At 34.6% G+C, this 17,242-nt stretch overlaps 1 protein-coding gene across 3 annotated transcripts in view; it reads right to left on the reverse strand.

Moving 5' to 3' along the window:
* Positions 1-17,242, reverse strand: part of CARD9 (caspase recruitment domain family member 9) — a 706,605-nt gene that overhangs the window by 160,853 nt on the left and 528,510 nt on the right. For all 3 annotated transcript variants that reach the window (XM_044058722.1, XM_044058720.1, XM_044058723.1), the window contains one exon: positions 12,035-12,187. In XM_044058722.1, the coding sequence (XP_043914657.1) occupies positions 12,035-12,187 (153 nt within the window). The remainder of the gene's footprint in view (positions 1-12,034; positions 12,188-17,242) is intronic.

The raw sequence follows: 17,242 nt of genomic DNA on the forward strand, positions 1-17,242 counted from the left end.
TGGGATTGTAATATTGTGTTAAAATAGAAACAGAAAAGAATGATACATATACCAAGCATGATATATTTATACTGGGGACAACCCAAACATGTTTTTTTTTTTTTTGTTGTTTTTTTTTTGTGAAATGGGAAGACCTTGGATAAGTAACTGTGACAAAAGAAAATGAGGAAATGGGACATGATGCAAAGAAAAAGTGAAATGAAATATTATAAATGTAACAAAATTGGACATTTATGGATAGATTGCAACCATGAAAATAAGAGCAAGGATAAAGAAAAAGAAGAAATTAAACAAAGAGAAGCAATTTTAGATGTAGTAGAAATAGAAGAAAAATTAAATGAGAAAAAAATAATAAATAAAACATAGAGGAAGGTTCTGAAATAAGTGATGGAGAAGACATAAACTGGAGGTAGCAAAAGAAAAAATAATTCTGTTGGTAAATGGGCAAAAGACAGAAAAATGTAAAGGGATAAGTACAAAAGAAAGAAAGGAAATAGATGAAAAAGACTGTATATAGCTAGGTACAATGTTTGATTCCCACCTTTACAAGGGAAATCGACTAGGCTTAGAACTGCCTATTAAGAATACTAAACTAGTAATTAGCTATGAACTTATGAAACAATTAATCTAAGGAAAAGGAAAAATGAAAATTTTAGAGTGCTTTCTTTAAATATGATTAGTATTAAGAATATAGTATGAAGACTAGGGATTCTGGAGTGGTGTTATACATGTCATGTAATTATATTAGGAGACACAAGATTTTTAACAAATGAAGAAAGATTACTAACAGAGTAACTATGGGGAAAGATCATCTGGAGTCTGGGAAATGAGAGATGTTCTGGAATAGCTATATTCTGTAGAAATACGGTAAAGAAATTGAATGCAACTTTAACAAAAATGAGGTACTAACCTATGACTCTATCTAAGAGGCAAGCATAAAAAAAGAAAATGATATAAGAAAAATTTTAGAAGTTATAAGATGTGATAAGTTAAAACTGAGACAAAAATTCATGGATTTACAAAAGGGGTATGTACAGAACTGGAATAGATTATTTTATAGCATCAGAAGGTTTAGTTATAGGAGAATGGGAGGTAGCTGAAATGGGATTTGCTGATCATCTTGCAGTATAGGCAGAGATAAAGGAAAACAAGGAATATATAAAAATAGGCAAAGGAATAAAAAGGATAAATGAGAAAGCATGGAAGGAAGAAGGAAAGAGATTACCAATACAGTTATGGAAAGATCATATTACGATGAGAACATTTTATAAAAACTGGTGTGACAGGTAGATGATATTTAAGGACAATATAAAAAATGTTTTCTACAGTGGCAATATGACTTGAAAAAGGCAGAGAAGGAAAAATATAAAATAACAAATAATTATGCTTTGGAAGATTTAAAACATAATGATAATAAGTATTTTTGCAAAGAAAAAGAATTATATGAAACAAACCAAGAAAAAATGCAAGAATTGTTATATAATATGCAAAGATATATTTTTATGATGAAAAGAGAAGCATCAAGTTACTTAAGCAGATTAGTAAAGGAAAAGGGTAGTGTAATGACAGAAATAAAAAAAATGTAAAAGGAGAAATACAAAGAACTCAAGAAAAGATTATGAATAGTGTAGTACGATATGTACAAGAAATGTTTAAAGATAAAATAAGGTAGTGAATAAAACGTGGAAAGTAAAAAAAGATAACAGAAAAAAATAAAAAGTTGGAAAAGATTTCTTTAAATGAGCTACATAAAGTATTAGGACAAGTAAATATAGATTTGGCTGCAGCAGGACCAGATGGAATCGGGTATAAAATGTATACAAATTGAAGGGATTAGCAAAAAAATATATTTTTAAAGATTTTGAATAAATGGTTAAATGAAGGTATTGTGTATGAAAAAGAATGTAGTGGAATACTTAAATTTATATGGAATAAGGAAGATAGAAGACAATTAAAAAACTGTAGACCGATAGTATTGAATAATAATGATTATAAAATCTTTAAGAAAATGATGCAAAAGAGATCTGAAACTAAAATGGAAAATATTATGGAAGATGGTGTGTGTGTGTGTGTGTGTGTGTGTGTGTGTGTGTGTGTGTGTGTGTGTGTGTGTGTATATATATATATATATATATATATATATATATATATATATATATATATATATATATATATATATATATATATACATACATTATATTATATATATAAATATATATGTATATATATATATATATATATATATATATATATATATATATATATATATTAAAGGTTGTCAAGAAGTTTTAATAATAGAGAAGTTACGAATGGTATTATGAATTAAAAAGAAGAAGTAAAAATCCTGAAAGGAGCCCTTTATAAGGCATTTGGCGGAACTGTGCATGAAATCTTATAGGTAGTAATGAAAGAATATAATATAAGTGAGAAAGGAAATTATGTATATCAGTCTATACTAATAATAAAGTAAAAACACTTATAAATGACTGGTTAAGCCAAGAGGTACATATGAAGAGTGGTATAAGACACAAATGTCCAATGAGTTGTATATTCTTTTCATTTGTTATAAATGTGATAGTATGTGAAATAAATTACAAAATGAAGGAGACAGGGTATATAATACCTGGAGGGTTAAGAATTTCAGTTCTGTTAACATATGCAGGTGAAACTATAATATTGCAAAAAAAAATTGGACTAACAAAGTAATAATTTGCACAAGTGAGGGTCTAGAGGGAAAAGGAATGGTTTTAAATAAAGAGAAAAGTAAAGGTTTAGGTGATGTTGTAAAGACAAGGAACATATATTTTACAATGTGTAATGTATAAATTTGGGGATAAAGATGCAAGTAGAATTCAATGTGAGGGAAAACAAAAGAAATAAAGCAAACCTGTCTTTTCTGGAGAACATATAAATTATCATTCAGGAAAAAAGGTTTGTTTGATAAAGTCAGTACTGATGGGAAAACAGCATACGTAGCAATTGTATTTATGTTGCCAACAGTATTTGAAACTGAATTATTGCAGATATCTTTTTAAATTTATATAAGCTTCTAGATTAAGCCCAGTAAAATGAGAAGTTTTGTATGTAAATAAAGAAGAAGAAGGTTTAGTGTTAATTAGCCAAAGAAGAACACAAACTAATAAAAAAAAAACAAAGAAACACACCAAGCCAGCAGGAATTATAGTTAGCGCTTTCATTTACTTCATAAGCAAATTTTATCAGACAACAGTTAAAAACCACAAGTCATTTAAATATCTCTCCAAAAAGACCAATTAAACAATTGATTACATACTCAAATTGTCCTTAAAGGAACATACACACAAAATTGTTCATGCTATATAAAAATCAGTACATAAACATCAAAGTGTATACAGCAAGCTAAAATACATCCATAAATTGAATTAATAATCAACTAAAACAGGATTTCAATTTTAACATACATTTTATAGATAAATTATCATTCAGCCCAGGAAGGGAATGTGCATTTAACTTCAATTGCCAAATCAGTTCCCTTTCATCTGATTTCAGGGCTATAGGACCTCCTCTATTATATTTATCCAACACTTGATCAATGAAAAAAATTGAAATGCATGTGACGGAAACTGATTTACATGCCTAGCCAAGGCATTATTCAAATTCAGCTTCCTAATGTTGTACAAATGCTCATAGATGCACCTTTTCAGGCATCTTTCTGTCCTTCCAATATAAAATGCAGGACATGCTTGACATACCGCCATGTACACAACATTCTTAGATGAAAAGTTATATCTGTCCTTCAGCTTGTATACCCTCCCATACATCTCAAAGGAATCAGTAACTTTAATAAATTTACAAAAATGACAGAAACCACATTTTGACATACCACCAAGAATATTAATTCCACGATTACTTTCCAAGGCATTTTTGAGGTTACTACCCTTCCTCTAATCCTATTATTAATCAATGCATCCTCCCTCAGAAAACACCAATTCTTACTAATAATATACCTGAGGTCATCAACATCAAGTGAGAATGTAGTAATAAATCCACTATATCGGACATCCTCACTCAAATTATGACCTGATTTGAGTGAGGATGTCTGATATAGTGGATTTATTACTACATTCTCACTTGATGCTGATGACCTCAGGTATATTATTAATAAGAATTCAAGAGACAATTCACCCGCACCGAAAACAGAAGTGACCATACCATCTTCCAATAAATTAATCTGTTCAATAAAAGGGGCATCTCGAAATGGTGGGGCAGTATGCAAAATGGGTTTAAAAGACCCTCTCTTTCTTTTAATACTAACCTCAGCACAAACCTCATTCACCAAGGGGAGTGGGTAACCCCTTTTCACAAACATCTCTGTTAATAAATTACATTCAAGAATGAAGTCAGCCTCATCTGTAACCATTCTGTATGCCCTAACAAACTGCCCTTTTACAACAGCCTTCTTTTGATGGTAGGGATGAGCACTAGACCAGTGCAAAAAAGCATTGGAATAAGTGGCCTTTCTAAAAATCTTGGAGGTAAATCTTTCATTAACCAAATCCTTACTTAGTTCGATGCCCAAGTAGGAAATAGAGTCCACTTTAAACTCAAAAGTAAACTTTAAAAAGTCAGTGAAATTATTTATATGTTCAAACAAAACCTCCGCTAATTCTAAACCACCCTTCCAGACCATAAAAATATCGTCCAGATAGCGTGTATACCAGATGACATTATTCTTAAACAGGGCATCCTTAAACAAGAACTCCTTTTCCCAGTGGGTCATAACTATGTTTGCAAAAGTAGCTCCACAAGGAGAACCCATTGCTACCCCAGTTTTTTGCAAGTAATAATCCCCATTAAACATGAAATAATTATTCATCAGGACTAATTCCAAAATGTACACCAATGTCTCAGTTTCCCTACCATCCACACCTTTGCTAGTAAGGAAATCCCTAACCCAAACTAAACCAGTTTCCTGAGGTATGACCGTATATAATTCCTTGACATCAACTGTCAAGAAGTCATAATCAGCTTGAAATTTCAAGCTGTTCATAGCTGAAAGAAATGCCCAGGAATCACGACAAATATGCTGTTCCCCTTCCAGAAGTTTCTTTAACTTGATATCCAAATACTTCACACATCCAAATGTAAAGGACTGCCTACTGTCCACAACGGGACGAATAGGAGGATTTTTCATATCCTTATGTATTTTTGGCAGTCCAAAAATCACAGGAGTAATGGGACTAGAAACAGACAAGTAATTCAATAAATCAATATCTATAGAAACTTCTATAAATAAGTCCCTAATAAACCCTTGAAACCATTGACAAGCCCCATTCATCTCATTCCTGGACACTTTCTCATAAGCCTCACACACTAGTAATTTCTTCATGCGAGTGTTATAGTCATCCAAGGTCATAAATATAAGGCCACCCCCCTTATCAGGTTTTAAAACCCGAATACCCTTAGTTCTTAACAAAGAAAGGGCATCCTTTTCACTAACAGTGGGTGTTATACAAAGAAGGGTTAGGTTTATAATTAGTTAACAGACACCGTATATCATTTTCACAAACTCTCTCAGATAACTGGATAGTATTATTAAGAGGAGGATTAAATACACTTGCAACTCTAAACTCACTGGTCAAATTACTGTTGTTACCAAACAATACATTTAGATTCAACTTGCGTGTATGTGTATATGGTTCTACCTCACATAAACGAATCACCAAAACACCGACAATGCAATCACCGAAACCACATAACCGACAGTACAAAAACACGAAATCCCACATGCCCGACAACGAAATAACCGACGGTACACAAACACGAAACCTCATACACTTCACACACCACAATCAACAAACAAAACACATTCCCCGTCCAAAAACCACATACACAACACAAGCACACCAAAATCCCTACAAACCCACACTAAACCTCACATACACAACTACCTACAACCCTAACCCAAACCCTAACCCTAAGGTCCGTCACTACCGCACACTTACCTGACCCGCTCCCTAACCCTAACTCACTTAACCCACCCCTATCCACACTTACCTTACTCGCACCCTAACATCCGTCACTACCGCATACTTACACAGCCTTTTCCCATTTCGGCATCCTCGGCGTCAGTGCTTTCATCCGTCGGGTCGGTCTTCTGCTTGTCGATCTTCTAGGTCCCGTCGCGTCGGTCTTCTGCGCTGTCGATCTTCTGGGGCTCGCGATTTCCCTGTCGATGTTCCGGCGTGTCGTTGAAGTGAGGTAGAACCGTGTATATATATATATATATATATATATATATATATATATATATAAATTGTTTTGTTCATTAAAGTGAGTTTTTAATCTTCACGTCTGAATGGGCCTTTGAGAGTACATGCATTTTGTGGATTTAATTGAACAGATATACGGGGTGAACTTTTGGGAACCATAAGGAACACAGAGAGTGTTTTTATAAATGAAATTATGTTTAATAGTAAATGGATTTTAGCAATAATATTAAGTAAAATCAGATGGTGGTTATGAAAAAAGGAGTAGGGATCTAATAGGGATGAAAATTTAGCATGATTGCAAAGGAAATTATGATTTTGTGTAAACAGATTTGTATATCTATGCATATGTATATTTCTAAATATTTGTAAGTATATAAATATTTTGTAAATAAGAGTTATTTTTGTATTTAAATAAAGGACTCCTACTCTTTTCAATAGGTGCCATGGGATGCTTTACATCCACCTGCACTACCATCAGCTCAGCAGATGGGGCCTTAGTTTAATTTGTCATCTGAAGGACAGCGTACTCAGGAGTGAGGCACCCCCCCCCCTTATGCTGCACTACAGTATCAGCAATTGGTCCACCTGGTGTCAGAATTGAACCTAAAGCCTTCTGCACCTAAGGAAATAGTGCTACCTGTTGCAAAACTGTCACTACTTTTATCAGGGTTTATTAGTTTTCATTATCTCATGCTGTTTTGTTGACCAATCATTTATATACACCTTCTTGTTCAAGTTCTTTTATTCCTCTCTTAGGGTGACATTTTCTTAATGCTTCAATTTTCTTGCAATAAATGCTGTACTTACACATTTATCAAGGCCAAATGTCATTCTTGTATCACCTGAAAAAGTTTTAACTATCTATAGTTGTGCTTTCAGCTGCTTTGTAGTAAGCTATACAGTTTTGGATTATCCAAAAAAAAAAGTAGAGGAAATGTAACTGGATAAGATGTTTCTGGAAGTCAAGTTGTAACCATTATTCTGTCATGTAAACAGTTTACTGGGTTAAAAACAAGGCAATACAGTAGTGGTAACAATGAATTGCCTTGGAGTATCTCGTTTTTTTCAGATGTTTTTCCCTGGAATCATAATTTGCTCTTTACCATGAAAATGATAAATCACTGCACAAAGATGTTAATGTCTTTAGCCAGAAGTCGGGTATTGTATTTGGACCTGAAGTTTTCCATTTAGGAGCATTTCTTAATTTTATCTCAGTTTCTCTGGCTGTTGCTTCTTTCAATTTCAAATCCTTCATGTTAGCCCTTCTTACTATTTCTTTTACCTATTATATCTATTCAATATATTTGATGTGTTCAACAGGAACTTCATTATATGTTACTCAAAAATGTACTGATTTCTTGTATTTTAGGTGACATTACTAATTGTTGTTTTCTTTCGCAGTTCTCTTCAAAACTTTCTGATCATCAGTGAATTGCTTGCTTTGTATCTTTGTTGCTTTTTTAGTTTTTGTTTTTTCGTCTTTCACCAGTTTTTGCATTGTACTTTTCCTTTATAATTTTCTTTGTACCTTCAAAGTTTTTCTGTTTGTGCTGATATGTTAAATTATTATTTGAGATTGTGCAACATAAATCCTGCTCTGTTTTGATGTTATTTGTTGCTTTTCTTTCATCTATTTTATATAATCTATTCCCTTTTCTATATCCTTCTAGAAGCAATACTTCTTGCCTTAGTTGCTTTATCTCTCTCTCTCTCTCTCTCTCTCTATATATATATATATATATATATATATATATATATATATATATATATATATTCAATACTTCCATAATGGCATTCAGCTCATTCTCTTCTTTTATTTTCTACTCTACATTTTGTGGTTGCACTTCATCTGTTATTAGTTTAGCTGCATGGTTGCATATTCTACTTACTCTACTTATTTCATCACATGAGTCTCTAATAGGCCCATTTACCACCCTAATCTGTTTTATCAGTCTTCTAACACTCTGGGTCCAGTTAACTTTCTCTAATGCCTTTCTCTCATCTATCGTAAAATGTCTTTCAATTGTATGAAATTAAGTAGGTATTTCATTAATTTGTTCTCTTCTTGGATGAGAATATCCCTTTTGCTCTCTCTTTCCTGCTGTTTCCCCTGCTGTACAGTCCTAACTAGATTTTTAATCAAGTATCCTGTAGGAGGTTCCTAAATTTTCACTTGGTGATATATATTTTCCTAAGGTGTCCTGTTGTGTCTGTTATACTACTCTCTGAGGAATTATTGATTCATCATTTTGGGATATTGCCTGCATTGGAGTCTCTATACTAAACTCTTCACTTCTCAGTTGGTTTATCACTTATGTTTTTTATTTGTTATTTTATGTATCACTAAACTTTCCCCTTTTCAGTACAACTTTTGTGTTTTTATTCTTTTCATCATAAAATTTGCCATGTGTAGATGTCTTTGCCTACTTTGAAGCTGCAGTAGTCATACAGGTCAGTACAGCTTTATTTTCTGCATAAATACAGCACAGTATCAAATTGACTGTTTTTCCAGATGGTCTAATATTTCTCATTCAAGGTATTGCTTTGTTCTAAGCTGATCTATTAAACATCTTAGAGTTTCTTTAGTGGAAACATTTTTCTTCCTCTGACTTCTGTTTTGCTCTTGTTATATATTCTTAGTGAAGAAATTCTGGATTTATATAATCTCTTTCTTACTACCTACATCCTACTTATTGCTGGCCTATGATTTTGTTTTTGTTTTTTTTTTGTGGACTTCTACTTTCTTCTGCCATGCAGGACACGCACAGCATACCTAGTTCTGTGGTAAGAATGTTCCAGTGTCCTAGGGAGTCTACAATGTCTTGTTTTAAGTCATGGCACCATTTCATATGCCAGGAGTAAGCACTTCCTTATTTTGGGATCTGTGCACCCAGCCATTTTTTAACCTGTCCTTGTCTGTGAGATAAAACGTCTATATATCAGCATCATCTTTGTGAGGTTTTGTAAAAACAGGGCCCACAACATGAAAGTACTCCCAAGGATTTAAGAATGAATTTAGTTCCAGCAATCTTAGCCTTCTTTTCTTGCTGAGTCCATCTCTTCATTCGGACTCCCAACTATGCCTTTCTTAAAGGGTTTAATGGTAAAGACAAATGATTTCTAACCAGTAAATAAATACAAATGCAGCTTTTGCAGGTACCAGACATAAAACATATGTAGAGCATGGAGCACGCTGATTATGTTTTGATATTCAGAAAAAGACAAGCCAGTTAAATGCTAAAGTGGCACGAGACCCGACCCTAACAAATGTTAAGCACACCCTAGACCCCTGCTAAAATTGTTAAGAGCAAGTCTCATGCTAGACAGTAAAATCTGCCAGTATAGTCCAGCAAATGACAGCATCAGAACAAAAGATTTGTTTCTGCCTGCTGTCCACACAGATAAGTTGTCCCTAACATCCTATTGTAATCATATGAAGTGCATTCAACTGCATTTTCTAAAGGATGCAAGGACTGAAACTTAAAGTGACTTCAGTCCTCAGTCATTTCTCTGAAAGCGACACATTCTAAGAGGAACAGACCAAAAATATCAAGCAATAATCTGGACATTCTACAAAAATCTGGACAGTTAAGAGGTATGAAAGGAGAGTGTAAATGTAAGGGACCGCATTACGCTGCCTTTCTGACAGCACTCACAAAGTGTTTTATAGCTTTGAAATCTGGCAAAACAGTTAACTTTTTTTGTACTGTAACATTTAGTAGATAGTGCAGATAAAGATGCACTACAAAGAATTATGGTCAGTTGTCCACTTGGGTCTTGAGGTGAATTTGTTGGCATCCATGTCTCAAACACATAAAAAAGATGGTGAGGATCAGCGAACTGATCATAATCCTCTATATTAAACATTTTTACCCAATTTTACTGACCTCTGGTTCCTAAATCTCTCATTGCTCCATTTTCCTTAATACCACAGTATTCAGAATATCTAAAATAAAATTTCCCTTCACCAGTTGGGTCTCTTCTTTCCAGTAAGGAAAATCTCATGGTAATCTGGCTGTGATACTTCCTGAAATAGGTACAAGTGATTGTTGCATTGAAAGTCAAGCAGCTTTTGTTTGAAAATTTGTTACCACAGTATGTTTCACAGCAATGTATTGTATAATGCAAGCTAGTGGAACACATTCCTAGGGTTTTTGCCCTTTTCTCCACTGTAGTGTAGCTGTAGAGTTGGTATATAAAATAAAGGGGCTTCCCCCCACATGGGAGATGCAAAAGGGCTTGCCCCTGGAAAAAATATTTTTTTGTGTTTTTATCTTATGGTTGTAATACTACAAGTATGTGGGTTTCTCAGTTTGAACCCTAACTTCTAATATGTTGTGTGGTCTGAACGTGGGTTGGTTTGCAGTTGCACCGACAGTGGTGCGCTCTCATTTCTGCCATACCCACTCCATGAACATGTTAACAATATTGTCAGTGATTTCTTGTTTCTAATGGAAGCCATGTTGAGGGCACACCCCTAACCTGCTCTCTCACACTTAGCATTCCTCTCACCCCACATCATCTCTCTCGAGATCCCAGGTGGTAATCACACTTGAGCTGTCTGGGTCATAGTCAGGGCTTCATCCCTTTGTACCACAGAATCAATTAAAATATACATTAAATAATTTATTAAAAACAAGATCAACATTTCAAACACAGTACTAATTTATCATCTAGTTTTAGTAATCAGAAGCCCAATGGCTGGTGATTTAAATTATTATCTTATGGAAGCAGTAGCTAAATGCTGTGCTAGGTTGGGTGCTAAAGCGAAATTATGCCAAAGTGTTCAAATTAGTCTGGTCCCATTTCTTGACAAAAATAAGAACACAATCTTGCTAAATCAATAAATGAGAACACAGTCTTGCTGAATCAGTAAAAGAGAACATGATCTCGCCGAACAAATAATCTCCTTCTATAAATCATAGGTTCTTGAAAGCCATGCTTCTAATTCTTATGAGTAGTTATATACATTTCAGACTCTGAAAAGGCATCATGTATCTGAAACTTCAGTTCTGCTTTTAATGTCATGTTTTGATGTTTTATACCCCTTAGAGTTCCAAGCTTTTATTAACTTCATTCAGACAACAGCTAGAAGCAGCAGCAAGAGAATTCACATTATGATTATTTTTCCAACTGGGATTATAGTCAGTGAGGAAATGTTCTCTCTTACATCATCCCTAAAATTTCTGTTCAAAGGAGCATTGCTGGACACCCATCAAAGCAAACTCTGCCTTCTACAGGAAAGAACATGCAGGCTGGTATAAGCAGCACAAAAACTTGTCAAGTGAACCCATGCACTGGCTTACATGTAACGCCCTGGCAGTAAAACAGTATCAGTCCTCACAAATGCATTAGCAAGTCTATATGTGCAGAGCTATAACAAAGGTGGGTAAAGGAGGTAGCTGTCATGGATGTTAGTTGTTAGAGGGCAGGTGGTGATGGTGCAGGAGTGCAGTACTTGCACTGATTTAGAGAGCGGTGAGGATATTACAGCTTCATAAATGAATGATGCTGATGCTGCATTTGCAGTTATGGCTGAAGTTCTCAGTATGTGAGTATTTGGTAGTAAACCCAGCTTGCTACAGCAGTTACAGCAGCACAGAAGAGCTTTAGCTATTTTTTTTTGTCTTCAACTTTTAGTTTGGAGAACCACGCAGGCCAGCAGTTGACTTAGTTATGGTTCTGTAAGTGGGGTGCTTTCTGTTTGTAAGCAATTGTAATATCATACTGAAAATGGAATAACCAGATAAAAATAATACTAATATTTACAGTTTAATGCTTACCTTGTCTCGTAATTCCTCCGTTTGCCTTAGTTGTTTACGTTGATTGTAAATCGTGTTAACCAGCTCTTGGTGTTGTTCCCATGCCAATCTCTGGTCATCCTCAAGAGTCTGAATGTATTTCTTTTCCTTTTCACTCTCTGCTTGATTATCAACCTTAACCAAAGGAAAAATAAAAAAATAATAGGAATACTAAATGTGCCCGTACTACAGTAAAAAGTTATTGCAGAGATCAGCAACAGTTTATGGATCTGATGCACTGACTTTAACTTATGAGTAATGATGATGCTAGGGAATAACAATATAAATTGGGTTTAGCAAGCAACATGCTCCAAATAAACTTTATCCAGTCTGCCCTGGTTTGATACCCACAACTGATATTTGCTTACTGTGTGACTTTAAATGAGGTATGTAGCCAGCTTAAGTCTTCAGAGAAAAATAAGCACTTGGCTCTAGCATGTAGTTAACAAACAGTAAAACTAAAACAAATGAAAGTAAAACTGAAATAAATCATGAATTTCCCACTCATGCTTACAGATTTGGATCTACTACAAGTGCTCATGTACTAATAGCTAACAATATACCTGCTCACTGCCACTTGCTTGAAAAACCAAGAGCTCATACTCCCACTAGTCCAAGCTCTCTTTTCTACATAGCCCTCCCAATACCCAATCCTATAAACTACATAGCCCTACCAGAACCTAAACCTTAAATTTAAAACTTCCATGTAGTTACCAACCTGACTCCTCAGTTCCTTACCCTAAATGTCCACTCTTCCTACCTAATCCTAAAGCCCCCAGCTGCTCCCTAAATCTAACACTCCAACATTCTTTTCCTAAACCTAAAGTCTACAATCGCTCCCCAGCTCCAAATGTCCAACCCCTTGCTAAACATAAATTCCCTGATCACTCCCTAACGCTAAAACTCCCCTACCACCCCCTAAACCTAAAACTCATGGCTCCGTAATCCTAAAATTCCCCTCCTGCTCCCTAACTTTAAATCTTCCTCCCACTTCCTAATCCTAAACTTCTCTTCCACTCCCTTCCCACAATGCTTGCCCTAACTCATATTCAAGCTCTAGCACAGGCAGCATCCCACACAAGCTACAATGCTTGGAACTCGAGTGCCTGTGGAACACCCTATAGATTTATATTAGCAATTGACTTGTTGTCTATTTTACTATGATGCAACTAAAGTTTGTGAGGAATATATATTACTTAAAAAGCATTCTACTTTACAGAAATAAGTGCAGATACTGAGCTGAGGATCACCAAGAAAGGATGATATGTTGCAGTCAAATGCAAGATTGGTGACTCTTCAGCTAGCCAGTCTGATCTGTTCACATTTCATCTTCTGTTTTCTAATACCGCAGGTTTTAAATGCACTCTCACAGGGAACTCTATCTGGTATATCACAGGTATCATATTTAAATGTTAAAACTGTATTTGAAATGTCTTAGTGCATTTGTCACTTTCTTTGGTTAATTCCTGCAGAAGAAAAATGATGAAGGCATAATTTGTGGTTCTTTCCATATTTTTCTTGTCACGTTCCACACAAAGTACAAAAGTATAAAGAAATATAAGGTGAAAAAAATAGTATGCTGCAAAAGAAACAAAATTAACATGACAACCTAGAGGAAGTTGGAGTCCAACCTATATATTAGTAACTACAAAGAAGGTTAAACTATAGATGATATCATGGAAACAATACTATTGAGAAATGACACTGATATTATCAGAAAAAGAAAAAGCAGATGGCATTTTATTTTCATGACCAATAACATTGCAAGACTACGTCCTTTTTTTAATTTGTATAAATACAAAATGTTTTTCCAAAAGGGAAGCATTATTTTAGAAGTCAGACTGTCAGTTTCTAAGAACACTAGCAGTCTGAACATCTGACCTTTTATTACAAATTGTAACATGTTGGGCTTATGTTTTCTTAATATTTATTGATTATTACAAATATGTCACAACTTTTATTGGATATTTATATTTTGTAAGAGATTATTACAATTTAATTTTGCATCAGATTTTTGGACACTTTGTCCTTAGGATGAGTTTTATCCTAATAAATAAATACATGGCACAATTTAAAAGATTTGGTCTTGCAGAAACATTGAATATGTGTCCAAAAAAGGTACAGAGTACATATTTAAGCATGTGCAGTTATTAAAGGGAGTAGGAATCTCACACTTCAGTTCTACCATACAAATCATAAATAATTCCTTATAGGTCATTTTAAATATTTAACTTTATATAAAAGAAACATTAGCATTAGGTAATACTAGAATAGCTGCATAAGAAAAGCAGCATGTGTAACTGTACGTTATTTATTTATTTATTTTAGATTTAATGGGTCTTAAAATGTTTAGTAACATAAATAAAGGTCTGCTGGCCTTTTGTTATCTGAAGCAGGCAGGCACATTAATATGACTACAGTTGTCAGAAAAAAAGTCAGTCTGAAAGCTTTAAAGATTATTAAATTTCTGTAAATAAAATACAATATAATCTTTAAAAAATAAATTCAGTTACTTTAGCAATAATGGGATCTGAAAACACATTTTCAACACAATAATGAGTAATTAGCAATGGCAAGAATGGACTCAAACGATCCAAGTTTCATTTGCATATAATATAATTATTCAAAATAACAGCTTGTTTTGGACCATTCAAAGATCAGTTGTATAAAAACCCATTCACAAAATGAACTTGCACACTTACTTTTCCTTGTTCTAAGAGTCATTCCCCAGTTTTATTAAGTCAGACACTTACTTTTCCTTCTTTTAAGATGCAACCTCTGTTTCCATACCCATATACTATAACTGAGCACTTTATTCAAGAGCCATGTTAGCCAATCTTCCAAAGTCTGGGTGTCTCATACTAGCCTGAGGGCTGCAAACTGTGATAAACATCCTATAGCTGTCTCCATCTTCTCAGAGGTGGTGCAACTGCAGAAGTAGTATATTTACAGATTGAATTTGTGGGAGCAAAGCTCCTATATCATCTCCCACCAAGCACTTTAAATTCAAGTGTTATAGCACTTGAACTGCAGCAGTCAAAAGGAGAGGTAGGAGCATCTGATTGGAAGGTATGATGGCATTTGTAAGCCTGGCACTAGCATAAATTAAAATCCAAAATAGTTCTGATACCAACCACATGTTTTGGAGCTGGTCTGTTCTGTTTTGTAATGCACTATTAAATCAGGATGTCTGGTTTCAGGGAAGAAAATTGACAGGTGCTGCAGTATCTCATCACCTTACCAAGCATGGTGGCTCAGAAGGGCCTGTGCTTATGTTTCTCACCTCTATTATTTAACAAAAATTCAAGTCACAGAATAATGTCAAGCTATACAGCTCATCACCCTGTAATAAAACAGACTCTTTAAAGCTTTCATAACATTTGGGTAACTGGCCACACTTGTCCAGAGTTCTCTTTTTTGACTCTTGAACGTCTCAGTACATTCTTACTCTGTTTATAAAGACACACAGATGGACATAAGCAGATAATATACTTAAATAATTTCTGGGACTCTGGGTCTTAAGAATCTCTCACTTCCTACTAAACCAGTATTACGTGACCGAGTTCAGGGACAAACATGAAAATGCTATTTCAGAGAACATATATTTTTTTAACAAGAAACATCTTTACTGAATTATGATTTATGACATAGGCAATCACACATTTATATAAGTGAAAACAAACCATAGTGACATATGTTCAGTTGCAAACATTGTACAGTACATATAATCATATATACAGTCATTGTCAATCAAACATTACATAGCTCATTCAATTTCTTCCCTCTCTTAAACCTCATTCCTCCTCCAAAATATTATTCTACATATTTTCTTCCTTCAATTAGCTAATTTTTCTAGGTAATTTGCTCCTACCCTTTTCTCAAGATCCTACTACCAGTTCTTTTATCTCTGTCACTATATTCACTACTTCTAGTATGGTTGGTTTAGACTATGATTTACATTTTCAAGTATTTGCTTTTTGCCAGTGGCGGCTGGTGACTTCAAATAAAAGGGGGGCTGCAGGAGATAGCTGAATGGGTGGGGTCAATGGGAAGGTGTGCGGCCAACTAGAAAGGAGAGGAGCTATGCTCAAAACCACAACAACTAACTTTAATTAAATATGCTGCCCTGGGTGCCAAACCCTCATTATGAAAGTCCAATCAAGACAAATGAAGTGTAAAAGAATAGAAATATTTCAATGCATTGGCTGCATGACAGCTTACTTAATATCTATATGGAAACAAAAAGGTTGTGAGGCATGAAAAAATAAATTACTTTTTAAATACATTACTGGAATGCCAGTCAAAATCAGTTATAAGAAAAACAAGCAGCACTCAACTCAAACTGCTTCTCCTTGCACTACAGTTCTAATTATAATTTATATTCAGCTTTATTAAAGTACCAAGTAACATGCTGAAAGTAGCAATCTCTGTGATGCCCCCACTTGTAAAAATGTTTCTTATCCAAAAATGACCTGCTGCCTGACAACTATCTACTTGTTTCATGGGGAAAACATGATAAAAGTAGAAATGAAAAGCAAACCAGAACAAGCTCAAGATACATTGCTTAAAGGATTACTGTACAGGTTATGGACCACACATGAATGGCATTCTATTTAGTTTACGGGTAAAGCCCTCAGAGATCACTGGAAGTCTCCAACAAGCGTAATGAGCTTCTTAAAATAATGTAATCCTGTCCTTTATTACAAATACTGTCATATGCATTTCAATACCCAACGCTTATACATTATCTAGTTAAGTGTTATCTGCATGGCAACAACAGAAAGGTTTCAATGTTGGCAATTCTTTAACAGTATGCTTATTAAAGCTTACTTGCATGTTATGATCTCAGACAAGCTTACCTGATGGTCATTAAAACATTGCTACTTAAAACACAGAGCAACAGGCACTTTGAGTAATAAGCATAAATCAACAGTACAAAAATATGACAGAAACCAGACCATTCTGCAAAATCAAGAACAGATGAAAAGCCACTATAGTACTTGTGTCTACCTTGGACGGGGGGATACCCTGCACATTTACACTGCATAACTGCTCCTTGCCTTGCTTGTACACATCCAGAGTCACTACATGAGGGAGTGGGGTACAACACGTATGTCACAATTTGAAAAGTCTCTGGTTAACGGTGATGGCCCTGAAACATTTGTCATATCTCTCACCCTCAGAGCAAGA

This window comes from Protopterus annectens, chromosome 16.part0, assembly GCF_019279795.1.
Source record: "Protopterus annectens isolate FY-2018-M chromosome 16.part0, PAN1.0, whole genome shotgun sequence".
NCBI classification, from domain to species: domain Eukaryota; kingdom Metazoa; phylum Chordata; order Ceratodontiformes; family Protopteridae; genus Protopterus; species Protopterus annectens.